The sequence below is a fragment of the Perkinsus marinus genome, assembly GCF_000006405.1.
Source record: "Perkinsus marinus ATCC 50983 genomic scaffold scf_1104296951020, whole genome shotgun sequence".
Taxonomy (NCBI): Eukaryota; Perkinsozoa; order Perkinsida; family Perkinsidae; genus Perkinsus; species Perkinsus marinus.
This window is the reverse complement of record NW_003209454.1, coordinates 37,365-60,648: the sequence shown is the minus strand read 5'-3', so window position 1 is coordinate 60,648 and position 23,284 is coordinate 37,365. Positions and strand designations below refer to the sequence as shown.

The following is a 23,284-nucleotide window of genomic DNA, read 5'->3' as shown; positions in this document are numbered from 1 at the left end:
GTGGAGATACCAATAGACAACTTCCCTAAGAACTAACACGACAATAACAGTACCCAGGAAAATACACATCATTAATACACTCCCTCGAATGCAACAGAACCAATGCGATGAGCCGAAACGATTCATCAACAACGTTAAATTCATTTGTCCATGTCCTTATGTCTCTTCTCAGTCGTCCCCTCCTCGACAGCCACTGCAGTGCCATAAACCATAACCTCACATGCGTTGGCTGCAATATTAGATGAATTGAATCTTACACCGACCACAGCGTTCCCTCCTTTGGAGAGTGTCGCCTGAAAGGGTAGTTCCTATGTTGAGCTGTATACATCCTAAGACGCTTGTAGTTGTTGGACTACCTCTTTCATTCTGTCTATTGCCTCTAGACGACTCTCATGCATCAATGTTGTGTATTGGTCCAATTCCCCACCAAATAGGCTTTGGAGGCCCGAACGTATATCTTTAATGGCATCACGTGTTCTCACTGTACCTACTACCATTATCAATGTTCGACATACCCCTGTCTAGACCTACTTCCACTCACTAGACCGATACTTTTCATTATCCTATACCCTGGTATTGTTGACGATGTGCTCATTACAAGGACGTCATTAAGGAGGACACGCCCCCCACCATAGAATACCATATAGGCGTTATGTCAACAACTGAAGAGCAGTCCAAGCCTGGTAGTCATAATAGGCCCGAGGAAACCCAAACAGTGCAACTATTTGTCAATGGAAAGGCGAGCGCGGTTGTTCTTCGGATCCGCGGAGATTCGTCAAATTATCGCCTATCTTCGCTGATCTGCTTTTCTTAATTCCTCCTCCTCCTTCTGTATTCTTAATTGACTACTTCCTTGTCCTCCACCTCCTGTTCACACTCATCATCATCACCTTTGAGTGTGGTCCAGTTAACTGCAGATTGTGGTACCGCACCCAGTGTACTCGGTATTAGACCTAATATACTACCACCATTACCACAGGGAAGAGAAGAAGAAGAAGGCATTGAGGTAGTCATACTCATTACATCCTATTACTACTACTCAGATAGGATTCGTATCACGTGGTACCTGGGCTGCTAATACTGGACTACAGGCTGGGGATAGGATAACTCATGTAAAGCTGATATAATGGTTGTAGGCTGCTGCTGCTGCTAGGTAATACCATTCATAGGTTAATGGCATTCATGTGGCTCATTTCGACGACCCATATGCCTTCGTGAGAGCTATGCAACAACGACCACTGAGGTTAACGGTAGGTGGACCTCCTTTCAATACATTATCACGGTATAGTACTAGGTTGAATTATTGGACCCAGAGGCGGATATGGCTTGGAAGAATGCATGCCGGGAGAGAGGGATTAAAGATGATCAGGTCAAGGTGGCGGCTGCTCGGAAAGCTCGAGAGCTGATCGACCAGGATAGAGCTGAGGAAAGGAGGAAGCATACAGACTCTACCTTTAACAGATTATTCGGCTGCTCTCCTGAACTCACATCAGATCATCCTTCTATCACACAAGGGGAGGCCGATACACCTCTTAGTCCATTATTCCGAGGGTATAAGCATATTAGGGATAGGGGTTATCGATATCACACATCAGTTACAACTGGGTGGGCAGTAGCCCCTATACTGGGGTAAGGTCTCCTTCCAAGGCTACTTCGGATAGGATAATCAATGCCATGAAGAAGAGAAAGAATAATAATAAATCCCGTCCATCACCCGATGAGTTTATCATGAATGATCATTTATTAAAGGTCATCATCATCAATACCATAACTCCTCCTCATCATGACTATTCCTCATAGGTACCCCCTCGACGGCCCTTCACCCTATGGGTACATATTGCATCAGCTCTGGGGTTACCTACCCAATCAGCAATACTGGACTTGGCAACATTCTGGCAACCACTATCTGTTCATCCTTTTGTTGAAGTCTTTGTCATGAAATGTCCATCTATAGGAGGTATTACGTGTGAGATGGTAATAGTAGTAGTACTATTTCGGAGTACTATTCCCACTATGTGCTACAGGCACGAGAAACCCTTGACGCTGGTCAGGCCCTTGCACTCTGTCGTAGTGGCGTCAATCGTTATGGTAAATGGATGAATACCTTTGAATTGAAGTTACCCGAAGATTATCATACACTAGAGGATCTGGCCTTATGCCTAATGATCAGGTATGATGATAGTAGTAGTGTTATTATTGGATCTATGAAGCATTGCCTTCTACTTTGATAGGGATGAACGACTACTATCCAATACTCCTAGGGATATTGGTATGATAGCCATACGATTGGTAGATATTGAGGTTATCCGTCTACCCACATCATCATCACAGAAAGAATCATTAGATTTAGTAAAGCGTGAGAGAGAGCTTTTGTCGATGGACATTATGGGAGGGCAAACTCAGGTATTGTTACACCTACTATGATGAGGAGGTATGTAGTTTTATTCAATTGTAGTACTTTGAGGAGTTCACGGCTAAGATGCTATTCTGGGCAGTACTATTGGGTGAGGGTGAAGAAGAGGAGGAAGAAGAGGAGGAGGGGAGTAAATACGGCAAGTTAGCATCAACTTTGGATATAATGCACACCGAAACTAGCCAGCGAGAGAGGGCTTTCAGGACAAACTGGACTGCTGCTGCTGCTACTACCGAGGAGGTAGTAGTAGTAAGGGTCAGTCGTCTATGGTCATGAGGTTGTATGTTATTATTATTAGAGTATTACGCCACCTGTAGAGCAAGGCATGCCATCATCATCATCATCGAGTCGTGGACTTCCCTTTGAAGAATCATCACCATGGTTAAGCGCCCTTAAACATGAACGAGACTATGCTAGGGAGATAGATAGAAAGCAGCAACAGCAGCATAAAGGGGATGTCGACAAGAACAGCATTACATGACCTTAATGATGGCACTTGATCATTGTTTAGTTGTGTTGGAGTATTTACACCCAACCACGACCACCACCGCCACCATACCTCAGTGCCTGTCCTCCTCATCATCGTGATCATGGTTCTTGCGGCTACATTCATCCTACACAGCATCATCCTCTACAGATAATAGTTTGGCTCTACTTTGGTAGTAGTGATCGCCCGCTACATCACCATAAGGAGGCATCAGTGTCTTGGTGGGGTGATAAGACTGAGGAATGTAGTGTGCGGACTATTATCGTACTACTACCACTACTTGTTGCGGAGGAACAATCAACATTCGACGACGATGACGATGATCATGATGAATATGGATAGACAGAATTATGTTGGTAAAATGCACACTGAACGGAATATTAACGTCGATACTTCACCCAGTCATCATTTGATACTCTCATTTGATTAACAGCACCAACACGTAGTTATTCAAGATTAGCAGCACTACTACAGTAGTTGTATTATGAGCTAGGGGTTGTGTATGCGTGCAGATATATGGTGTTGGGTGAACAACTCTTTTGTGGTACAAATATCTATCAGTCTTATAAGTTTATCTCTGAGCAAATCCATTGAGTATGACCATTCATAAGTCTGACAGAGTTGAAGGCATCTCTGTCGGCCAGATACGTGGTCTATATCCATTGACCTTTACTCTACTGTGTGCTGGTAGTAAGGCTTTCACTGGTACGTCATAGAGTTCATCAAAGGTCTACAGTATTCCGATCAGGCTTCCTCAATGATCACTATTGGGTCCATCCTTGTAGTATTGATGGTATTGTGGAGCCTATAATAAATATATAGTGATCACCTTGGCAGCCGTACTTGTAAGGTATACTCTTACGGTCAGAAGATTGATCAATATGTTTACTGTTATAGTTATTACGCTCTTTGTATTTATTGTATTTGCTCACCTTCTAGTCATTGGAAAGACGCTTTAGAGTAGATGAACTAGCCTATTGTAACACAACTGATGTACTTGGTAATTGGTGATGACACATCGAGTGAGACCGGGATCAGCACCACAGAGTGTGTGGGGTAGAGGATCAGAGGAGAGGGTGATCTAGGTAACGATGATTTCGTTAATCCTGAACTACTCCCTAGTACATAAGGGTGGGTGATATTCTCCTCATTCGATAAATGTTGACACAACAATCGGTCATGGAGGTCGACCTCTTCATTATATAATGGTATGCATAAGGTGTTCACGTGCTGAAGCCGACTGTACACTACAGAATGCACTTGGAAGGTACGTGCTACTGTTACTCGATATGGGAGACCATACGCCCTTCCATGTCAGTCATGGTAATGATGTGGTAAATGATAATCAATCAGAGGTAAGGAATAGTAAGATGTTCGTTGTAAGATGTAAGATGTAATAGTAAGATGTAGTAAGATTCTTGAGGGATTCGAGACCTTCAAGTCAAGAGCATGATTTTGAGTAGTATGGACACTCCCAGTTGCATACATGAGTTAATATCGACTTGGTGATGTTCCTTCATTTGTGTTGTTACTATCAACGACAACATCACTATTAGACGTGAATTGAGTTCTGGTAAGCTTGAGACGGAAAACAACGACTGGATCGTAGTGTGATCCAAATTGATAGAATGGAGACGGAAAACTCATCGCCAGGTACTGTTAAGGCTTTCGACATGATCGATGACATTATTATTATGGTCAACAGCCGTAAGACTAATTTTACCATTACTATCAGCTATAGTATACCATACGTGATGGTCTATTCCTGACTTGACGAGATGATCACTTGTCACTAAGGAGTCCACAGTTGGTAATATGGGACCTGAAGTACCCCATTTACCGTCTCCAACATAGATAACTCCATTAGTAGCTATACTGTTATTAATCATTGGCATGGTCCTTTTGAAAGTATGAGCATGATGCTCATAACATACTTTGAAATAATACTTATCAAACATCATTGAAGGCCAATAACGCTTCATGGGTTCATTCCTGTTATCATCCTCCTTATAGCTACTGTACATCGGTACATGATAGACACCAAAGTGATTAACCTGGTCCTTCATATTGGGCATATTATCCTCTACGAAATGGACTGCATTTAAAGGGCCACCAGCATACAAAGAATCCAACGACCAGATAGTAACAGCAGTACCCGCGGTGTGAACATGATTCACTTTCCTATCACATATTTCCGGGGCTTTACCATCAACTGCTTCAAAAGGGAAATATGCTATGAATAAAGGTCTAGCACTCTCCCTCTTGGTATTGTCACAACGATTAGGGTCGATGAAACTATTAATAGCCCCATGATTATCATGATTTGCACCGATATCATGATTACCAATAGCAAATATAAGTGGTATCATATGACCATCTGAGGTCTTAACCTTAGACCATTGCCATAAATATAAATCCCAAGTACATGCACAAGGGAACATACCATTATCATAGGCAACATCCCCACCATTTACTGCAAATAATGGTGATTGAGGGCCTATATGACTATTGATGTCTTCAACAACATCTGATGTACCAGTATCACCACCAATAACAAACTTAACTTCCCCATTTAAGGGAGATGTTCTAAAGGTATAGTTCTGAGGCCACAGGTCACCATCAGCCATCAGATTGAAGCTTACCACAGCATCAGGCAAGAGATCTGGTAGGTAGGCGGCAAAGACATGCCTTTGATCATGCTCATCTAAATGTGGTACTTCAAAGTTATCAGCGCCAATCACTCCCCCAATAGTATTATCATCTTTATGTGAGCTATACTTAACATAAATGGACTTGATACTTGTTGATGTGTGGACGTTGACGAACATACTATTAGACAAGTTTTGAGCAGCGGTAAGATAGACATGACAAGGAGTTCGTTGACCATTTGGACATGGTCTACGACCAAAAGAACGGAATAGTCTCGATGACCAGAATAATGTCCCTTCAAGAGGTATCCACCAACCAGGTGCTTGTGGATTATACACAGCAACACAGGAACCAGCTGATAGATAGGTTAGCAATATTCCAATACCAAGAGTTAATATCTCCGCTACATAGAACTTATAATTCCTGAACAAACTACGAATAGATCGTCTTCCAAAGGTATGGGCAACCTTAATCATTAATGGTACTGATGCTGCTATACCAACCAACCATACAAGTTTAGTATAACTCCACATCGTAGGGATTTGTATAGTATACCAACATTGTAGTGCTACTAAATACCCCAATACACCAAGAGACCATCTACAACAAGATGATGCTTTATTACGGATCAAGATTATCAATAATGTGTAGATAATGTATACTACTAGAGCGACAACATAGAAAATCCATGCATGCAAATCACCGAAGATGAATGCACCAAGTAGAACATATGCTACTAGTATCACAAGACATAACCAAGCATTGATAACTACCACTAATGCTGACCATGCCCAATAATATTTCGATCGATTGGGTCCAAGTTGGTCTTTAGGAAGTGGTGGTGCGGTTTCCAAGACGTAGCGACGATTAACAAAGTATATAGCAGAGTAGGATAAAATGCTTAATAGTAGACTACATGCTATCATAGTAGACGTAATAAGGATCAAGAAGCCTCTGTAGGTATACTTACTACCACCGAGACCAAATACCTCGTAGAATACCATTATGATGCATAAACTAACAATAAATAACATTGATGATTAACCCTAGTGTAGGGGTATACCCCATTGCACTACAGCCAACGTGACACGGTATACATTCCCTTTAGTATGCTAGCAGGATTATCACCACGCGGGAGACGCACAATGACCGAGATGTTCTAGCTGGGAGTCGAACCTCCGCGGCAAACGTTATATCGGGTATGGCAGCGGAGCGACGCTCAAATACAGCGCAAGGCTCGGGAAAGGCAGTAGTTCCGAAGAGCTATGAATCGGCAATTACCAACGTCTGATATGCTGTTCCATCACAGCACTTGGAGTACTGGTACAAGAGAAACAGGCGGAAGGAGAATGAGAGCAGCAAGTATGGGTGATAGTAATAACAATATGGGAGGGGGCTTATTCTAAGCATAATATTAGGTCTACCATCACCTGATAATCATTTATCGATGGACTTCCCTCATACCTTTTATGGTCATTATGAGGATATAGGTCCTAAGGATAGGATGGAGGATGCTCCTATGTTACATGAATTCCAGGACCATACTGGGGGTAATATGCTACTCTTCGGGTAAGTGATGATGATATTGTTGTTAAGGTATATTTGGTGTTTTTGATGGACATGGTGGGCCAGGAGCTGCTTATTTTGCAAGGGATAATATATATAAGTTCATAATAAATGGACTAGAAAAAGAAGAGGATCGAGTTGATGCCTTTATTGATGGGTACTACTACACTTACTAAGTGGTAGTACATGATATTAGGTATAAGAGGACCGAGGAAGCATTGTCACAGTATTTAAAAGAAGATGAATTCCCTATACTCAAGGCTAAATATGATATTGATGATAATTATGAGGAACTGGTATGTCTCTGTAAGAGTGCTGTACAACATCAAACGTTTTTAGGATAAGGATTATCCAGTGTTATCCTCTGGTACTACTGCATGTGTATGTATGTTGGATGCCTCTCGGAAACCTGCTACATTAACTGTAGCCAATCTTGGTGATTGTAAAGCAGTATTGAATAGAGGGGGCAAGGTAGTACTAATATACTACAACTGCATATAGTAATGATCTAATACATGTAGGCGATATGTTTGACAAACTGTCATAATCTTAAAGACCCATTACCAGAGGAGAGGGAACGAGTGATGCCTTACTTCAATAATGGGGTTTTGGGAGACTATCTCTTTGGGATAGCCGTACTACTAACGTGTCTATTATTACTACTCTTCATGCTACTCTCATGATCATTAGGTCACACGATCACTCGGTGACTTGGTAGTGGCGACAGGTGAAAAGAATGAGGGATTGCTGAGCATACCAGAGGTTGTAGAGGTAGACGTAGAACCAGTAGATAGGTTCCTAATCATAGCCAGTGATGGTATATTCGAAGTTATGGATCCACAGACTGCGGTAGAGACGGTAAGCATGAAGACTATAATAATGGTGTGTTATGATGGTTCATTGATCCTAGTAGGTACGATTACATCTACTAGGTAGGAGATCTACACCAGGATCAGCAGCGTATACGTTGGTAAAGCAAGCATTGGCTAGAGGCACTGTGGATAATGTCTGTGCTATTGTTGTTATGTTACATGATTATCGATTTGGCTTGAAAGCATTGCTCACGGGTGGTATTAAGAAGGAGCATTTGCATGGTACAGGTGATGAGGATGACTATGATGATGATAATGATGAGTTTGATATTTATAGGAGGATGGATAATGATACCAGTAGCGAAAGGTAATATTAATATTACTTGTATTATCTTCTAATGCCTTATACTCAGACATGGTCGTACATATACCACCCTTTACTGATCAACGCTTATGCTTTTGTACGATTCGCCCTCTGGGTTTATAGTACTCTACCTCATCATCATTATACAGTGTTGGGTTATTCTAATACTATGATCATCTCAGTGTATTCTCCATCTATTCCTTGATCACTAAAAGATGTCTTCTGATGATAATGTGGTAGTATTTGTCGTAGAGTCAGAAGTTGATAAGTATGGAGAGGAGATCTCCCCTACTCTACACAAACTACTACCACAAAAAGCTACCTTAATGTAGCTGCTTTAATGATGCCTTTCTTCAATGTCTCATTAACAGATACGGACATAGGTTGGAGGACTTCACGAGGCAGATGCCTCAGTTACCTGCTCACAACAGGTGTATGGTCCTATGGGCAGCGGGAGATCCTCGTGTCGTGGCTGTAAGTCGGGAGGAATAGTCAAGTGGTATTTAGGCTTCTCTCTCAATCGTATGGTCGTGAGTTCAATTCCTGCTACCTCAGAGTCTTTTCCAACATTATGGTATGGATAAGCTGTCCTGGGTTCACTCCCTCTCAGCTGGTGTCGACAGCCTCGTCCCTGTTCTCGTGTCCAATAATCTTGCAGATAAGATAACTCTCACAAACGCCCGAGGTGCTTTCTCTAAGAGCTTGGCTGAGTAAGGCGAGGATAGCAGTAAACTAATGATGATGATGATTATGGTAGATACTCTCTCATGTGTATGTTGCATTTCAATAAGAAAGTTCCTATGCTACAAAGACTTCAGAAAGATAAGGTATGGCGTAAATTTAGAATGCCCGTTTTAAGAGGGAAGACTGTTGGATTCGTTGGTTTCGGCAGTATAGCACAAGAGACTGCTAAAGTGTGCAGACCCCTTGGTAAGTCCTCTGTAATAATGGACACATCATCATGTTCTATCTTCCAGGGATGAGGATCCTTGCATTACGTAGTCGTATAGATGATGGCCCTGGTAGCGATTTAGCAGATGAGGTACTCAATAGTGGAGTACTTGAACAGAAGAACAAGGTAATCAGCAGACTAATGATCATCATGGGGTGATGTTACCTTATTAGTTGTTCCGTGAATCGGACTTTGTCATATGCTCCCTCCGTGGTACGCCGAGTACTGACACTTTTGTGGTTCTCACGTAAGTGATTCACGACTCGGGTTCAATCCCGGCATGTGGCATTTTAGGAATTTGCATTAATGTGTCCAACATCAGTATTCATATCAATCGGTAGGGGAGTATGTGTAGATGAGGCGGCACTGTACAAAGCCTGAGCACTCCTCATCGTGGTCCAGCATCAGCGGCATTGGATGTTTTCGAATCCGAACCCCTCAGGGAAGACTCTAAGCTGTGGAGTCTAGGACCTGATATGTAGGAGATGATAGTCTTCGACCCAGGTTCGATTCCCACTACCTCCATTATTATGTAGGTTCTTGATGAGCTCCCACTGTGCTGACTTCACCGATGATTATCTGCCTCTTACCGTCGATATGTTCAACAAACTCCTCAATGCATTCAGCAGTGGTACTCCAGCAAAGGACCTACCGAACCAAGTCAACGTATCCTCTGGGTATTGAAATGATTTTCCTGTCAATGTCTCTTATCCTCTTATGGATGTTGAGTGTTTGGTTGCTGTAATTGGGTGTACTTGTGATAGGAATTATGATGTTCCATATACCATGTATAGATGATGAAGAGGAGGAGAAGGAAAGGGACACATTCATCACTGGACTTAGTGAATATGCCTGTTCATCATCATCATCACATAGTAGCTATGATGGAGCTATTCTCTGTGATAACGATGAGCTCACACCATCATTGGTCTCTAACAAGTCATGGACGGTAAGACGCCCCTTCCCTTACCATCATCATAGTACTCCTTCAGATGGTTGATGATAGAGTAGATAATGAAGATGATGATTATAATGATGATGACGAGGGTTATCTTACCTCGGGGGGTCATGATATCCTCAATTCAGCTAAGGATACTACCATCCACGAGGAGAGGCAAAGAAGGTTGGCCCTCATGCTCAGAGAGAGACTACCTGGTAAGCAGTATTGCTACTCGAGGAGTGAGGTCCCATCACAGACCACACATGGGCAGCAACCGTTGAAGACTTGTTACGTACACCACCCAGTAGTGGTACTGTAGACTGGCGGCGGCACACACGTGGGAGCTTACTCACCACATTACAGTAGGAATAGTTATACTTATAGTACAGACTGCTGTTTGTAGGTCTCATCATGGTGAGGGTAGTGTAAATGGTGGTGGGGGTGGGGGTATTAATCTATCAGACTTGGTCACAGAAGATAGTGTTGTGATATCATCATCATCATCTGAGGAGAAGGAGGATGAGGAGACCTCAGAGAAGGCTTCAAGTAGGGATGTTATTGTTTGGTGCTGCAACTGCTGATCATTATTACTATCAGATGCAGGGAGCAGTAGTAAATGTTCATCCTTGGATGAACTAGTATGCATGGTCCTACGTGATATGGGATGCTGTAGTGGAGTAGCGGTAGTAGCATCAACATCTACGGTAGGAGCTGATGATGATGATAGACGTCATCCTCACGTTTGGGTCATGCAACAACCCTTCAGTTATCTGCCGCGGCATCAGTGGTCGATATTAATGACATTGAGGGGTTCACTAATACCTCAACAATGAGTTCACTCTTATCCTTGTGCCGGAAGTAGTGAGTTGAGAATTATATCGCAGGTTCGATCCTATCACCATGCATTTATGGTAGGCATCCTGTAGCTGCAGCATTTATGGGTTGCCTTGTGGTATACCATCTTACGGGTATTGCCACGAGAGGGCTACTACGGAGACAGCGTCGACTCCGGCGGGATTGCTTTCCACTTATACTACCGACTCGAGGAGCTTCTTCTTGTGCAAGGGCGTCTTCGTCGTCATCGTCGTTGTCGTGGATGATTAGGAGTATTTTGACTGTGATTGGAGGTAACAACAACTTGTCGTTATCATTGCTCAGAGTATACCCTTTATAAGGTACAGGAGGAGTAGTAGTACCATCGTATCCATCAGAGTTGGTTAGAAGCATAGACATCATACTTCATTAGTATTGTTGAGTACAGTTAAGTACATCACTGTGAGGATTGAGCCCCGTCCAGATCTTAAGGTCCGGGAATGGGTTCTCCGCCTATCAATTCTGCTTAATGATTTTATCCTGTCCTTAAGAAGAATGATAGTGTTATATGAGTGTCTTAATAAACTGGGTATTGCTTCTTACTGTGTTTCTCAGGAGGCTACTGTATCAGCTTTCAGAATGCTAAGCTTCGGAGCTTCGGAACACGACGATGGTTATCAGTAATGAATGATGCAGCAGTAGCAGTAGCAGCAGCCATATAGAAAGGAGACAGTTTTTGTGTCGGTCCAGGACCACGAGACAGCTCCTTGTGTGAGGTGTTCATATAGACTGTGATGCTCATATCTATTGTCGCTAGTCTCATGTTGATTCCCTGCAGCTCATCGTACTAGAGGATGTTTGCTTTTTTCACGTATTTTGTGTACGCGTGCGGCCCAAGCGAGTGTGATTGGTGACGCAGTAGGAAGTATTGCGTTAGGTTTTTAGCTTCCTCGAGGAACTGTCTTATCAGCTGTAGGGCTTAGTAATCGAGTTATTTATTGTGATTGTTGATGCTATCTACTACTACTGCTCACGCTAATATCATCATCAACAACTCAGCAGTGCGGTATGCCATTACTACTACTACTAGATTATTGTGTATTACATCCCCTCTTGTTAAGAACAATATGAATGGTAATGGTGGTGGTGGTAGTTTTGGGGCTTCGCCACTAGTCTTAAAAAGAAGTATGTCATCATCATCAACAGCAGCAGCAGCCCGCGCAGTATCATCCTCATCCCATAAAGATTTGGATTACGATTACCTTGTGATAGGTGGTGGTAGTGGAGGTAAGTAGTCTTCATCGTGACTATTCAACCTTTCTATTATGTCCTGCTATATGAAGGTATGTCATCCTCTCGTCGGGCTGCTGGATATCGTACACCCGAGAATCCTCTTAAGGTTGGCCTTATCGAAAGGGATGTTGACCATATGATTGGCGGAACATGTGTCAATGTTGGATGTGTGCCTAAGAAGGTAGTAGTCATCATTTGACTTGTTATCTCCCCCATCATTCTTCCTTAGTTGACCTGGAGCGCAGCTACTATGAATGAGACCTTCCTTCATGATGCCTGCCATTATGGTTTCCAGACCGATGAGGGTCGTAATGCACCAGCAATGGATTACACTACTTTCAAAGCTAGAAGGGACAAGTATCTCGCCAGACTGCGTGGTATATACCAAAATAACTTGAAGAATGCTGACGTAGGACCATTGGGATATCATTACTGCGAACATACTCACAAGTGTCCGTTGTTCAGGTTGACTTGATCCGTTCCGCTGGTCGTATTGTTGGTAATGAGAGTGATAACGATAAGGTGACCATCCAGGTAGGTGGTATCCTTACCATTATTACTAGTGAGGTGGTATTGTCATTAGCTCGATGATGGTAAGAAGCTTACTGCTGGTCACGTCCTTATCGCTTGTGGAGGCCAGCCTGAAACCCCTGATATTGAAGGGAAAGAGTTTACTATAGACTCTGATGGTAAGTAGTTGCATGACTGCAGTCTCAAACATATGAAGGTATGATGATACCGTTCAGGTTTCTTCCAATTGGAGAAGATACCTAAGAGTGTTGTAGTAGCTGGTGCTGGTTATATCGCTGTAGAGTTGGCCGGCATCTTTAATGCCTTTGGTGCCGATACCACACTTACTGTTAGACGTCATAAGGTTGGAACTACCTACTTATAATACACGTCTATCACTATTGCTATTATCATTAGGCTTTACGTACCTTCGATGAAGATATATCCGATGAATTGATGGTACAGATGAAGAAGTCCGGAATGAAGTGATATCCTCATATCGGTATTAGAGTATAACCCCTCATGCTTTAGGGTGGTGACACAGTTTGTCCCCAAGAAGGTTACTAAGGATGAATCTACGGGTATCCTCACTCTTGTTGCCGAGTCGGGGGCCGAGATCTCTGCGGAATGTATTGTTATGGCCGCTGGTAGAAGTGTTAAGCCTAATGTCGAAGCTATCGGATGTAAGGGTATTATGGACCTCACTCCTAAGGGGTATATCAAGGTAATGCTCCTGTATGTCCAACCTCTAGATTGATGATTACCACTACTTTGAGTAGGTTGATAAGTATCAGAACACCTCCATGCCACGGGTATACGCTGTTGGGGATGCTGTTGGCAACTTTGAGCTCACTCCGGTCGCTATTGCTGCTGGTAGAACTTTATCAGACCGGTTATTTGGACCCTTCAAGGTGAGGAGTATTCGAATGTCCTACTATTCACTCATGTTGTTGTTGTTGTTGAATAGGATACAAGTAACCTGTACATAGACTATGAGACTATTCCTACTGTGGTTTTTGCCCATCCACCGATTGGTACTTGTGGTCTCACAGAAGCTCAAGCCGTTGAGAAGTATGGTAAGGATAATCTGAAGGTAATTTATTAAACTCTTTTCTCATCATAGTTACTCTATCATCATCATCACTATTCAGATCTATCGTTCAAGGTTTGTGAATCTCTATTATGGTATATTCCAAGTAGAGCCCTCTGATAAGCCAAAGACTTTGGTAAAAGTAATCTGTACCGGTCCAGAGGAGAAGGTTGTTGGTCTTCATGTCATCGGTATGGCTGCTGATGAGCTTTTACAAGGCTTTGCAGTAGCTATGAGGATGGGTGCCACTAAGGCTGATCTTGATCGTACTGTTGCTATACATCCTACTGCTGGTGAGGAGATTGTTACTCTAGCACCTTGGGGACCTATGTCTAAGCATTAGATCAACACACCTCGTAGTAGTAGTACTATGTTTTAAAGTGTACGGGAGCTTGTCAATCATCAAACTATAGCGGATAAAGTGATTAAAAGTCGCCAGCGAAAGAATGAGCTTCCTGTTTAATAGTGTCGATTTGTGTTCTCCCCATGGATCTAGTCTAGTGTGGGTCTATCCTGTGTGGCATCATAGGTAGGATCATGCAGTTACCGAGCCTATTGGGTTATAGAGTTCTACTATGTTATACGTAGGAAGTGGAGGAATCAGTTCCATAGTAGATAGAATTATCCATTACTTGTTGTGATTGTTGATGCTATCTACTACTACTGCTCACGCTAATATCATCATCGACAACTCAGCAGTGCGGTATGCTATTACTACTACTACTAGATTATTGTGTATTACATCCCCTCTTGTTAAGAACGATATGAATGGTAATGGTGGTGGTGGTAGTTTTGGGGCTTCGCCACTAGTCTTAAAAAGAAGTATGTCATCATCATCAACAGCAGCAGCAGCCCGCGCAGTATCATCCTCATCCCATAAAGATTTGGATTACGATTACCTTGTGATAGGTGGTGGTAGTGGAGGTAAGTAGTCTTCATCGTGACTATTCAACCTTTCTATTATAACCTACTATATGAAGGTATGTCATCCTCTCGTCGGGCTGCTGGATATCGTACACCCGAGAATCCTCTTAAAGTGGGTCTTATCGAAAGGGATGTTGACCATATGCTCGCTGGAACATGTGTCAATGTCGGTTGCGTGCCTAAGAAGGTAGTCCTAAGTATGGTTTTATGCATCGGATCGTAATTGCCTCCCCTTAGCTAACTTGGCATGCTGCTACTATGAATGAGATCTTCCATCGAGACGCTGGTCATTACGGTTTCCAAACTGCGGAAGGCGGCCGTAACGCTCCTGTGATCGATTACAGCACGTTCAAAGCTAGAAGGGATGAGTACCTTGCTGGTCGGCGGACTTTCTATCAAAATCTACTCAAGGAAGCTGGGGTAGGATCGTTGGGGTATTAATATCTTAGACACTTTGGATCTCTCTTATCATTCAGGTTGACTTGATCCGTTCCGCTGGTCGTATTGTTGGTAATGAGAGTGATAACGATAAGGTGACCATCCAGGTAGGTGGTATCCTTACCATTATTATTAGTGAGGTGGTATTGTCATTAGCTCGATGATGGTAAGAAGCTTACTGCTGGTCACGTCCTTATCGCTTGTGGAGGTCAACCCGAAACCCCTGATATCGAAGGGAAGGAGTTTGTGATTGATTCTGATGGTGAGTAGTTGCATGACTGCAGTCTCAAACATATGAAGGTATGATGATATTGTTCAGGTTTCTTCCAATTGGAGAAGATACCTAAGAGTGTTGTAGTAGCTGGTGCTGGTTATATCGCTGTAGAGTTGGCCGGCATTTTTAATGCCTTTGGTGCCGATACCACACTTACTGTTAGACGTCATAAGGTTGGAACTACCTACTTATAATACACGTTTATCACTATTGCTATTATCATTAGGCTTTACGTACCTTCGATGAAGATATATCCGATGAATTGATGGTACAGATGAAGAAGTCCGGAATGAAGTGATATCCTCATATCGGTATTAGAGTATAACCCCTCATGCTTTAGGGTGGTGACACAGTTTGTCCCCAAGAAGGTTACTAAGGATGAATCTACTGGTATCCTCACTCTTGTTGCCGAGTCGGGGGCTGAGATCTCTGCGGAATGTATTGTTATGGCTGCTGGTAGAAGTGTTAAGCCCAATGTCGAAGCTATCGGATGTAAGGGTATTATGGACCTCACTCCTAAGGGGTACATCAAGGTAATGCTTCTGTATGTCCAACCTCTAGATTGATGATTACCACTACTTTGAGTAGGTTGATAAGTATCAGAACACCTCCATGCCACGGGTATACGCTGTTGGAGATGCTGTTGGCAACTTTGAGCTCACTCCGGTCGCTATTGCTGCTGGTAGAACTTTATCAGACCGGTTATTTGGACCCTTCAAGGTGAGGAGTATTCGAATGTCCTACTATTCACTCATGTTGTTGTTGTTGTTGTTGTTGTTGTTGTTGTTGAATAGGATACAAGTAACCTGTACATAGACTATGAGACTATTCCTACTGTGGTTTTTGCCCATCCGCCGATTGGTACTTGTGGTCTCACAGAAGCTCAAGCCGTTGAGAAGTATGGTAAGGATAATCTTAAGGTAATTTATTAAACTCTCCTCTCATCATAGTTACTCTATCATCATCATCACTATTCAGATCTATCGTTCAAGGTTTGTGAATCTCTATTATGGTATATTCCAAGTAGAGCCCTCTGATAAGCCAAAGACTTTGGTAAAAGTAATCTGTACCGGTCCAGAGGAGAAGGTTGTTGGTCTTCATGTCATCGGTATGGGTGCTGATGAGCTTTTACAAGGCTTTGCAGTAGCCATGAGGATGGGTGCCACTAAGGCTGATCTTGATCGTACTGTTGCTATACATCCTACTGCTGGTGAGGAGATTGTTACTCTAGCACCTTGGGGACCTATGTCTAAGCATTAGATCAGCTGATGTTTTGGTTTCTTTTAGTTTCTTATCATTCACATTATAGCAGATTATGTGATTCAGATTCACCATTTCAGAGTGAAATTCCTCTTCATTGAAGGTGGTTTGAGTTGAGTGTTTCTTTCTTACATAGTCAGCAGTCTGGATAGGTTCCTCGCCGATGGAATGACCTCGCATGCTATCGTCGACATGAACTCGACAGTTGGTTAGGTTGAGGCGGATTGATGTCTTGATGAGTATCCCGTAGTATCCCATCGGTCTGACCGACCGGCATACTAGAGACTTTGACCGTAGGCGGGGTTCCGGGTACCAGACCCTTATCAGATCATATTAACGGGCTCTTCACGAGGGTATGATTGTAGTATGGCGGTCGCTCCGGTTGGGTCTGGATATGGACAACTCTGACCCTCAGCCAAGACGTATGGGTTGTGGGTTGTTCTGGAAAGGGGGTCAGCGCTTCATGTTGCGATGCTGCAGTGGTAATCTAAACTTGATGGGCACGAAGAAGCCACCTTCCACTTCTGTCCGTCGGACGTTCATCCTCACTCTATCATCATGTATGCTCGGGGCGCTCCTTTCTACCGGGTAGTAGTACCTTGAGATGCAGTAGTGAGGGGGCGGTCGTAGGTACTGGTATGGCACTATACAGGAGAGGAGGTGCCCTCCTCCTAGTCTACCGTTCACATTTAGAGAGGATCATGCTGCAAACTCAATAGCGGAACAAGGACAGGTTGATACTCTGTTCAATGGTGATGGTCGTAAGTGGAGTACTCAGATTGGGGGTAGCGAGCTTAGAGGGTCGATGCCCTTGAACATAACATGTAGAATATCAACAGCTATCCTCAGCAAACAGTAAGGTATCTCCATTATGCCTAGTCGATAAGACCACCACCACGTTCAGCATACCTCCAGTTTATATCCCATCTGATAATGATAAGAATCAACAGCTTCGCCTGCGCATACCTCAGGCTATCTACCAGACTATGGAGTCAGCAGTGATGCCTCTTAGGATGGCACAAGTAATCTCCATTGTTGTCAAGTGTGGGGATCAGTTACTAAGGTCGTCTCGAGATGGTCATCTCTCCATCCATCATGGGAGTATACATTCTTTGATGCTAATGATCGATGGAGCTTCCTCATGTCTCTCGCGGACAAGGCGGAAGGGACAACGGGCAAACTTTTCAACCGAATCAGTGGTAGTCTCGACAGTACTGCAGGATGATCGAAAGAACGGGCCCACCTCTCGAAATCTTCCAGCGTATGTGAATCTCAGACAAACTCAGGTACCATTGGAGAGAGCTCGACGAGGTCTCTCCAGTGGTAGCTGAATCAATTCCAGACTCTTCATACTCGAGTCGAGTGTCTTACTTGTCGAGTAACTCGACAAGGTATGACGATATGGATAAAGGAGGGGGAAGTGCTGGCAGATTTCATTTCTGCGGTGTTTCCGTGGTCTATCGATGGTCCAACTTAGCAATATGCAACGATATTTCATCATTTGGCATTGGAACGGTAAACCTGGTTGGGGCGCCTATGCCATCGTGCGTTCAACTTGGCGATATGCAACGATATTTCATCATTTGGCATTGGAACGGTAAACCTGGTTGGGGCGCCTATGCCATCGTGCGTTCAACTTGGCGATATGCAGCGATATTTCATCATTTGGCATTGGAACGGTAAACCTGGTTGGGGCGCCTATGCCATCGTGCGTTCAACTTGGCGATATGCAACGATATTTCATCATTTGGCATTGGAACGGTAAACCTGGTTGGGGCGCCTATGCCATCGTGCGTTCAACTTGGCGATATGCAACGATATTTCATCATTTGGCATTGGAACGGTAAACCTGGTTGGGGCGCCTATGCCATCGTGCGTTCAACTTGGCGATATGCAACGATATTTCATCATTTGGCATTGGAACGGTAAACCTGGTTGGGGCGCCTATGCCATCGTGCGTTCAACTTGGCGATATGCAACGATATTTCATCATTTGGCATTGGAACGGTAAACCTGGTTGGGGCGCCTATGCCATCGTGCGTTCAACTTGGCGATATGCAACGATATTTCATCATTTGGCATTGGAACGGTAAACCTGGTTGGGGCGCCTATGCCATCGTGCGTTCAACTTGGCGATATGCAACGATATTTCATCATTTGGCATTGGAACGGTAAACCTGGTTGGGGCGCCTATGCCATCGTGCGTTCAACTTGGCGATATGCAACGATATTTCATCATTTGGCATTGGAACGGTAAACCTGGTTGGGGCGCCTATGCCATCGTGCGTTCAACTTGGCGATATGCAACGATATTTCATCATTTGGCATTGGAACGGTAAACCTGGTTGGGGCGCCTATGCCATCGTGCGTTCAACTTGGCGATATGCAACGATATTTCATCATTTGGCATTGGAGCGGTAAACCTGGTTGGGACGCCTATGCCATCTTTGCGAACACTGCAGGAAGTTGGATCATGGATAGATGCAAATACTGCAAAATGGATTCTGCCAGCACTTCCCTCTCTACACGTTTTCTTCGTTTTGGGGGTATAACTCGGCGAGTGGTGAGAGTATGGAAGTAATCAACACCATTGGAAAGAGCTACCCAAGTGCCTTGAGATGGTGGCTGATATTCGCATGCGTTGAGAAATTACGGGGGTGGGGCCATTTGTTCTCGATCATCCTGTATGTCCTCAATTGGGTTGGAATGCATCAGGTTCGAACATAAGAGATGCTCTGTATAAGTTAGTTAGAATGGATGAAGTCGGCGGTCTACAGCTCCTGGGTGTCGTCCTATCGGAGCTGTTCCGATACAGTGTCATATACCTCAATGGTCATACTGTGGGGAGAGGCACTCATGGGTGGTATATTCCGCTCGCTTGGGATTGGCAACGCTTTTGGTTTCTACACCAGGATTGAAATATAGGTTCATTTTCCCTCGGCTGAGCTGAGAGTATTAATATTGTCAGCAAGATGTGCACATTCTCCAGCACTGAGCTAAACTTAGCATAATGCCGTAGAACTAGGTTGTAGTTACTGATCGGGCCGCCCGCATCGGGCGTGGGGCTGCTCAGGCTACAGCGACTCTTGTCATGTGCAATCCATCCTGATATTATGACCGCTCCCTTCCATATGGGTTCCCTTATTAGGTGGTGTATATTTTGATATCGATACACGATGTAAGGAGAGCATAGAGGACCTCCTCCGCCCTAGTGATGACCTGGTCTTTAGTTTTGGTAATATGCCTACACAACAGGTGATGGTCAACTGCCGTGTGTAGTACTCTAATTTGCCGTAGGTCTCCCAATGGGGGTTTGCCGCATCCCCACGGAACCCTATACTTAGGGAGCTCTTCGAGACAGCAATTGAAAAGATACTTTCCCATGATGTAGTATCGATCGATGGTCGGGGCTCTCTTCCACTGTACGTGTATGGTTCAGGAGGGTCGGGGCATTCCTAAGAGAATTGACGAGTTTGTGTCGATGGAGTTGATGGATAGAACCGTGAAGAAAGCGGTGGGAGTAGCTAGTTTGCATGCTGGTATGGAATATAAGACGAATGATGGAGTAATAGCATAGTGGTGTTGGCTTGAACTGTGTATTGGAGGTGTGAGGTTCAAATCTACCACTTATTACTTTTACCATACATGTTTATGTGGTAGCTCGTCAGATATCAGTACGAGTATTGCCACAAGACGGGGGTGAGCATTGGAATGGTAGAGTTGACTTCAAGTATGGTGGTTATGAGAAGGACTTGAAGAAGTGTGGTATTCGGCATTGGCACTATGGCTGGGGCCGATAGGAGAACAGCAGCATGTTGCCGAATGCTTGGTCTCTATAGTGTTCATTTTGGGACAGTGTTGTGTTGGAGTGAAGGGTAGGAAAAGTGGAACTCTGATAAAGAGGTTAGGATAGTCGCACTAGTACAGTCTATTGCATTCTGGAGAGCCTATTTGGATGTGAATCTTGAGGTTGGCATGGTAAGATACGAAGTTGGTTAGATTGGCGTCCGACCATTCCACTCATGTCGAGTTCATCTACTCCAGGAGGAAGGTTTGTAGAAGCCTCGTGTGGAGTGTCCTTGGATAGCTCGACAGAGAGTCCTGTTGAAAAACAGAGAGTATGTGGGATGTTTAACGTCTTACCGGCAGCCCAACAGGAACAGGTAGTATCATACTTCACTCGGGATATGGATACCAGGTGGATAAGTCGCGGCTATTAGGATAGGATGATAGAAGGGATGTGGGAGTATACAGTGAGAGGACATTTTGCAGTTCAGGTCCGACAACATGTTCAGGAGTATGCTAAAACGTTGAATAAACAACAGCCTAACTCGACTAAGAAGGGCATTGCTTTGTAATAGGGATAGATGGGAATACCCGTTCGCTATCACGGCACGGCATAGGTATCAGTTCTGGAAGACTATGGTATATCACCTATATGAGCATGCAGTGGAACAGAAACAAGTTCGACCGCCCCGGGCCTCGCCCCCTCCAGCAGCCCCACAACAACAAGCGGCGGTGGTGGCCTCAACGAGTAGTAGCCCTCAACAGTCAACACCACAGTCTGTCTACCAGCCTCAGTAAGTTGGGTATACTATTCGGTACATATGCTTCCTTTACAGACAGCAACAACAACAAGCAGCTATGTATATGATGTATCAACAGCAACAGCAGCAGCAAGCAGCTATGGCTTATCAACAGGTGCAGGGATCGAACTTGTGGTAGAGGGTATACTCACTCAGGCGTGGTATAATCAACAGAGGAGTGCTGTGGGGGGTCCTGCGGGGCATTATAATCAACCTGGTGCGGCCGCGGTGATTCAAAATGCTATGAAGAATAAAGTAAAATATGACTGGTGGTGGGGTAGATCCGGGGACCTTCCGATGCTCAGGCGGCAGCCAGTCAACATCCCCCTGGTATGCTGCAGTGGGTGCAGCGATTGTATGCTTCCCTCGGAGGCAGACCCAGCATGAGTCAGGAGCTCAGAACTGCTCGATTATCGGCAGCAGATACTGTCGTGAAGGAGATCACCAACAAGTTAAAAGCCGAAGGTGACGGAAACCCTGGTCTATGAGGCTTATTGATAATCGTAGTAGATCTTTGTGATGGGGACTGAGATGTAGACTCTTAGTGAATTGTTTAAGTGATACATAGTATTCCAACTCTGAATGGCTAGATCTGGGCGGGAGTGCTCTATGTGGGGAAGTTTTGATGAATTAATGCGTGTATGAGTAGGCACATACTGGACGACTGACTGGAACCATTATCCGGTACCACCAGAAAGGGATATAGATGCTAGAGTCGATCCGAAGTTGTGGGAACAGGTATACACTACAAGCCGTCAACTCCTTGAATGCTGTTGTTACAGGAAGCAACATCCCTAATGGTCCCCTCACCTAAGAGATCTCGTCGAGGAGGTAGCCCAAAGAAGAAGTCCCCTTCTAGACGCTTGTCTGGTGAGCTACACTTATTTAGTCTTGTAAACCTGTGCGAATCGCCCATTATTCGATCGGAATGCACCGATCCCTGCATACTCTTAGATGTTGAATGCAACTCTCCCCTTTCAGATGGTAATAGAGATTTCATACCGTTGAGTGATGGGCTTGCAGCAGCAACAACAAAAACAGGTTCCTATAGTGTAACGTTAACTCCAGGGGTCAATAAGAAAGGACAGGCGAACAAGCGGAAAGGGAAGCTACAAGCTAAGGCGAAGAAGGTGATGATTACCATACCACACTTGTCCCAACGAAGCTATCTTCATAGGGTGCCATATCAATGATGCAAGGGGCGACTACACAGGAGGAGCTAAGGCGACGACAACAGAGGATGGAACGATTTAGTAAGCAAGGGTCCTTCTACACATCAGAGGGATGAGGTTTCATTGAGAAGTCATTGATGAAAACCATGCAAGGGTCTCGTACAATAGTCATTCTGGAAATCATTGCTGTATGACGTAATTCGAAAGTTGCCTTTATTGCAGAGGCAGATGAAGCTGCATCGAGTTCCTCAGTTGTTGGAGGGCTTTGGACTGATGATGCCAACGGGTAAGCGGCGATTGCTGCCATGAGTTGTGTATCAATTCTATTGTCAGATCGGCAGCACCCCGCATCGCTCCGCTGGACGTCAACTTCTCCTTCGGAGTTGATGAGTCGGAAGTGTTTGACCAGACCGTCGACTTTGTGGTTGTGGGCACTTGCCAGAAAATGGAGAAAAGCTACCTCCGTTTGACGAGCCAACCCGATCCAAGTCTGGTAAGTTGAGGTCCGGTCAACATTCAAGGTATAGGGAATTGTAGTGATGATCATTAATAGTATGCATAACGCCACCCGAGTTCGATCCCGGCATGTTGCAAATTAATCCATTAATCAGGTGCGGCCCCCAGCGGTCCTAAAGAAGTGGATGGAGCATCTAAGGGAGTTCCATCGAAGCAAATCTCGTGACTGGGAGTACATTGGAGAACAGCTTAAGGTAGTTTGGCGTCGTTTCCTCTATCTTCATC

At 44.2% G+C, this 23,284-nt stretch overlaps 8 protein-coding genes across 8 annotated transcripts in view; 6 read left to right on the top strand and 2 right to left on the bottom strand.

Annotated features, from left to right (window-relative positions):
- Nucleotides 1–140: 140 nt before the first annotated feature.
- Nucleotides 141–590, bottom strand: Pmar_PMAR022133 (conserved hypothetical protein; the record flags this gene model as incomplete). Its single annotated transcript, XM_002777854.1, has 3 exons — nucleotides 141–293; nucleotides 357–487; nucleotides 532–590. Coding segments are annotated over 3 exons (343 nt in total), but the record flags the coding sequence as incomplete, so codon positions are not given.
- Nucleotides 591–2,155: 1,565 nt separating this feature from the next.
- Nucleotides 2,156–2,779, top strand: Pmar_PMAR022132 (hypothetical protein; the record flags this gene model as incomplete). Its single annotated transcript, XM_002777853.1, has 3 exons — nucleotides 2,156–2,170; nucleotides 2,456–2,653; nucleotides 2,714–2,779. The coding sequence occupies 3 exons, from the start codon at nucleotides 2,156–2,158 to the stop codon at nucleotides 2,777–2,779; spliced, it is 279 nt and encodes a 92-aa protein (XP_002777899.1).
- A 1,717-nt stretch (nucleotides 2,780–4,496) lies between these two features.
- On the bottom strand, nucleotides 4,497–6,490 carry Pmar_PMAR022131 (conserved hypothetical protein). Its single transcript, XM_002777852.1, has one exon. The coding sequence runs from the start codon at nucleotides 6,473–6,475 to the stop codon at nucleotides 4,544–4,546; it is 1,932 nt and encodes a 643-aa protein (XP_002777898.1). The 5' UTR covers nucleotides 6,476–6,490; the 3' UTR covers nucleotides 4,497–4,543.
- Nucleotides 6,491–6,996: 506 nt separating this feature from the next.
- On the top strand, nucleotides 6,997–8,371 carry Pmar_PMAR022130 (protein phosphatase 2C, putative; the record flags this gene model as incomplete). Its single annotated transcript, XM_002777851.1, has 8 exons — nucleotides 6,997–7,099; nucleotides 7,146–7,272; nucleotides 7,312–7,411; nucleotides 7,455–7,586; nucleotides 7,637–7,750; nucleotides 7,806–7,973; nucleotides 8,029–8,294; nucleotides 8,341–8,371. 8 exons carry the CDS (start codon nucleotides 6,997–6,999, stop codon nucleotides 8,369–8,371), a joined length of 1,041 nt encoding a protein of 346 aa, XP_002777897.1.
- A 135-nt stretch (nucleotides 8,372–8,506) lies between these two features.
- On the top strand, nucleotides 8,507–11,429 carry Pmar_PMAR022129 (2-hydroxyacid dehydrogenase, putative; the record flags this gene model as incomplete). Its single annotated transcript, XM_002777850.1, has 15 exons — nucleotides 8,507–8,619; nucleotides 8,663–8,765; nucleotides 8,847–9,001; nucleotides 9,049–9,221; nucleotides 9,269–9,369; nucleotides 9,417–9,490; nucleotides 9,686–9,721; nucleotides 9,780–9,920; nucleotides 10,123–10,192; nucleotides 10,236–10,398; nucleotides 10,646–10,729; nucleotides 10,781–10,887; nucleotides 10,950–11,041; nucleotides 11,099–11,310; nucleotides 11,359–11,429. 15 exons carry the CDS (start codon nucleotides 8,507–8,509, stop codon nucleotides 11,427–11,429), a joined length of 1,695 nt encoding a protein of 564 aa, XP_002777896.1.
- Nucleotides 11,430–12,341: 912 nt separating this feature from the next.
- On the top strand, nucleotides 12,342–14,232 carry Pmar_PMAR022128 (glutathione reductase, putative; the record flags this gene model as incomplete). Its single annotated transcript, XM_002777849.1, has 10 exons — nucleotides 12,342–12,470; nucleotides 12,519–12,698; nucleotides 12,755–12,823; nucleotides 12,873–12,978; nucleotides 13,036–13,163; nucleotides 13,217–13,284; nucleotides 13,331–13,523; nucleotides 13,579–13,710; nucleotides 13,767–13,892; nucleotides 13,951–14,232. 10 exons carry the CDS (start codon nucleotides 12,342–12,344, stop codon nucleotides 14,230–14,232), a joined length of 1,413 nt encoding a protein of 470 aa, XP_002777895.1.
- A 445-nt stretch (nucleotides 14,233–14,677) lies between these two features.
- Pmar_PMAR022127 (glutathione reductase, putative) lies at nucleotides 14,678–16,840 on the top strand. The gene is made up of 11 exons (XM_002777848.1): nucleotides 14,678–14,813; nucleotides 14,870–15,000; nucleotides 15,051–15,233; nucleotides 15,290–15,358; nucleotides 15,408–15,513; nucleotides 15,571–15,698; nucleotides 15,752–15,819; nucleotides 15,866–16,058; nucleotides 16,114–16,245; nucleotides 16,320–16,445; nucleotides 16,504–16,840. The coding sequence occupies exons 1-11, from the start codon at nucleotides 14,714–14,716 to the stop codon at nucleotides 16,783–16,785; spliced, it is 1,518 nt and encodes a 505-aa protein (XP_002777894.1). The 5' UTR covers nucleotides 14,678–14,713; the 3' UTR covers nucleotides 16,786–16,840.
- A 2,698-nt stretch (nucleotides 16,841–19,538) lies between these two features.
- Nucleotides 19,539–23,284, top strand: part of Pmar_PMAR022126 (conserved hypothetical protein) — a gene marked incomplete at both ends in the record, with an annotated part of 6,773 nt that continues 3,027 nt past the window's right edge. The window contains 18 exons of the mRNA XM_002777847.1: nucleotides 19,539–19,617; nucleotides 19,934–20,040; nucleotides 20,083–20,172; nucleotides 20,225–20,350; nucleotides 20,454–20,545; nucleotides 20,873–20,948; nucleotides 21,063–21,139; nucleotides 21,189–21,365; nucleotides 21,408–21,486; nucleotides 21,528–21,626; nucleotides 21,677–21,836; nucleotides 22,021–22,109; nucleotides 22,154–22,241; nucleotides 22,440–22,501; nucleotides 22,549–22,624; nucleotides 22,766–22,829; nucleotides 22,877–23,036; nucleotides 23,155–23,253. Of these exons, the coding sequence (XP_002777893.1) occupies nucleotides 19,539–19,617; nucleotides 19,934–20,040; nucleotides 20,083–20,172; nucleotides 20,225–20,350; nucleotides 20,454–20,545; nucleotides 20,873–20,948; nucleotides 21,063–21,139; nucleotides 21,189–21,365; nucleotides 21,408–21,486; nucleotides 21,528–21,626; nucleotides 21,677–21,836; nucleotides 22,021–22,109; nucleotides 22,154–22,241; nucleotides 22,440–22,501; nucleotides 22,549–22,624; nucleotides 22,766–22,829; nucleotides 22,877–23,036; nucleotides 23,155–23,253 (1,800 nt within the window). The remainder of the gene's footprint in view (nucleotides 19,618–19,933; nucleotides 20,041–20,082; nucleotides 20,173–20,224; nucleotides 20,351–20,453; nucleotides 20,546–20,872; nucleotides 20,949–21,062; nucleotides 21,140–21,188; nucleotides 21,366–21,407; nucleotides 21,487–21,527; nucleotides 21,627–21,676; nucleotides 21,837–22,020; nucleotides 22,110–22,153; nucleotides 22,242–22,439; nucleotides 22,502–22,548; nucleotides 22,625–22,765; nucleotides 22,830–22,876; nucleotides 23,037–23,154; nucleotides 23,254–23,284) is intronic.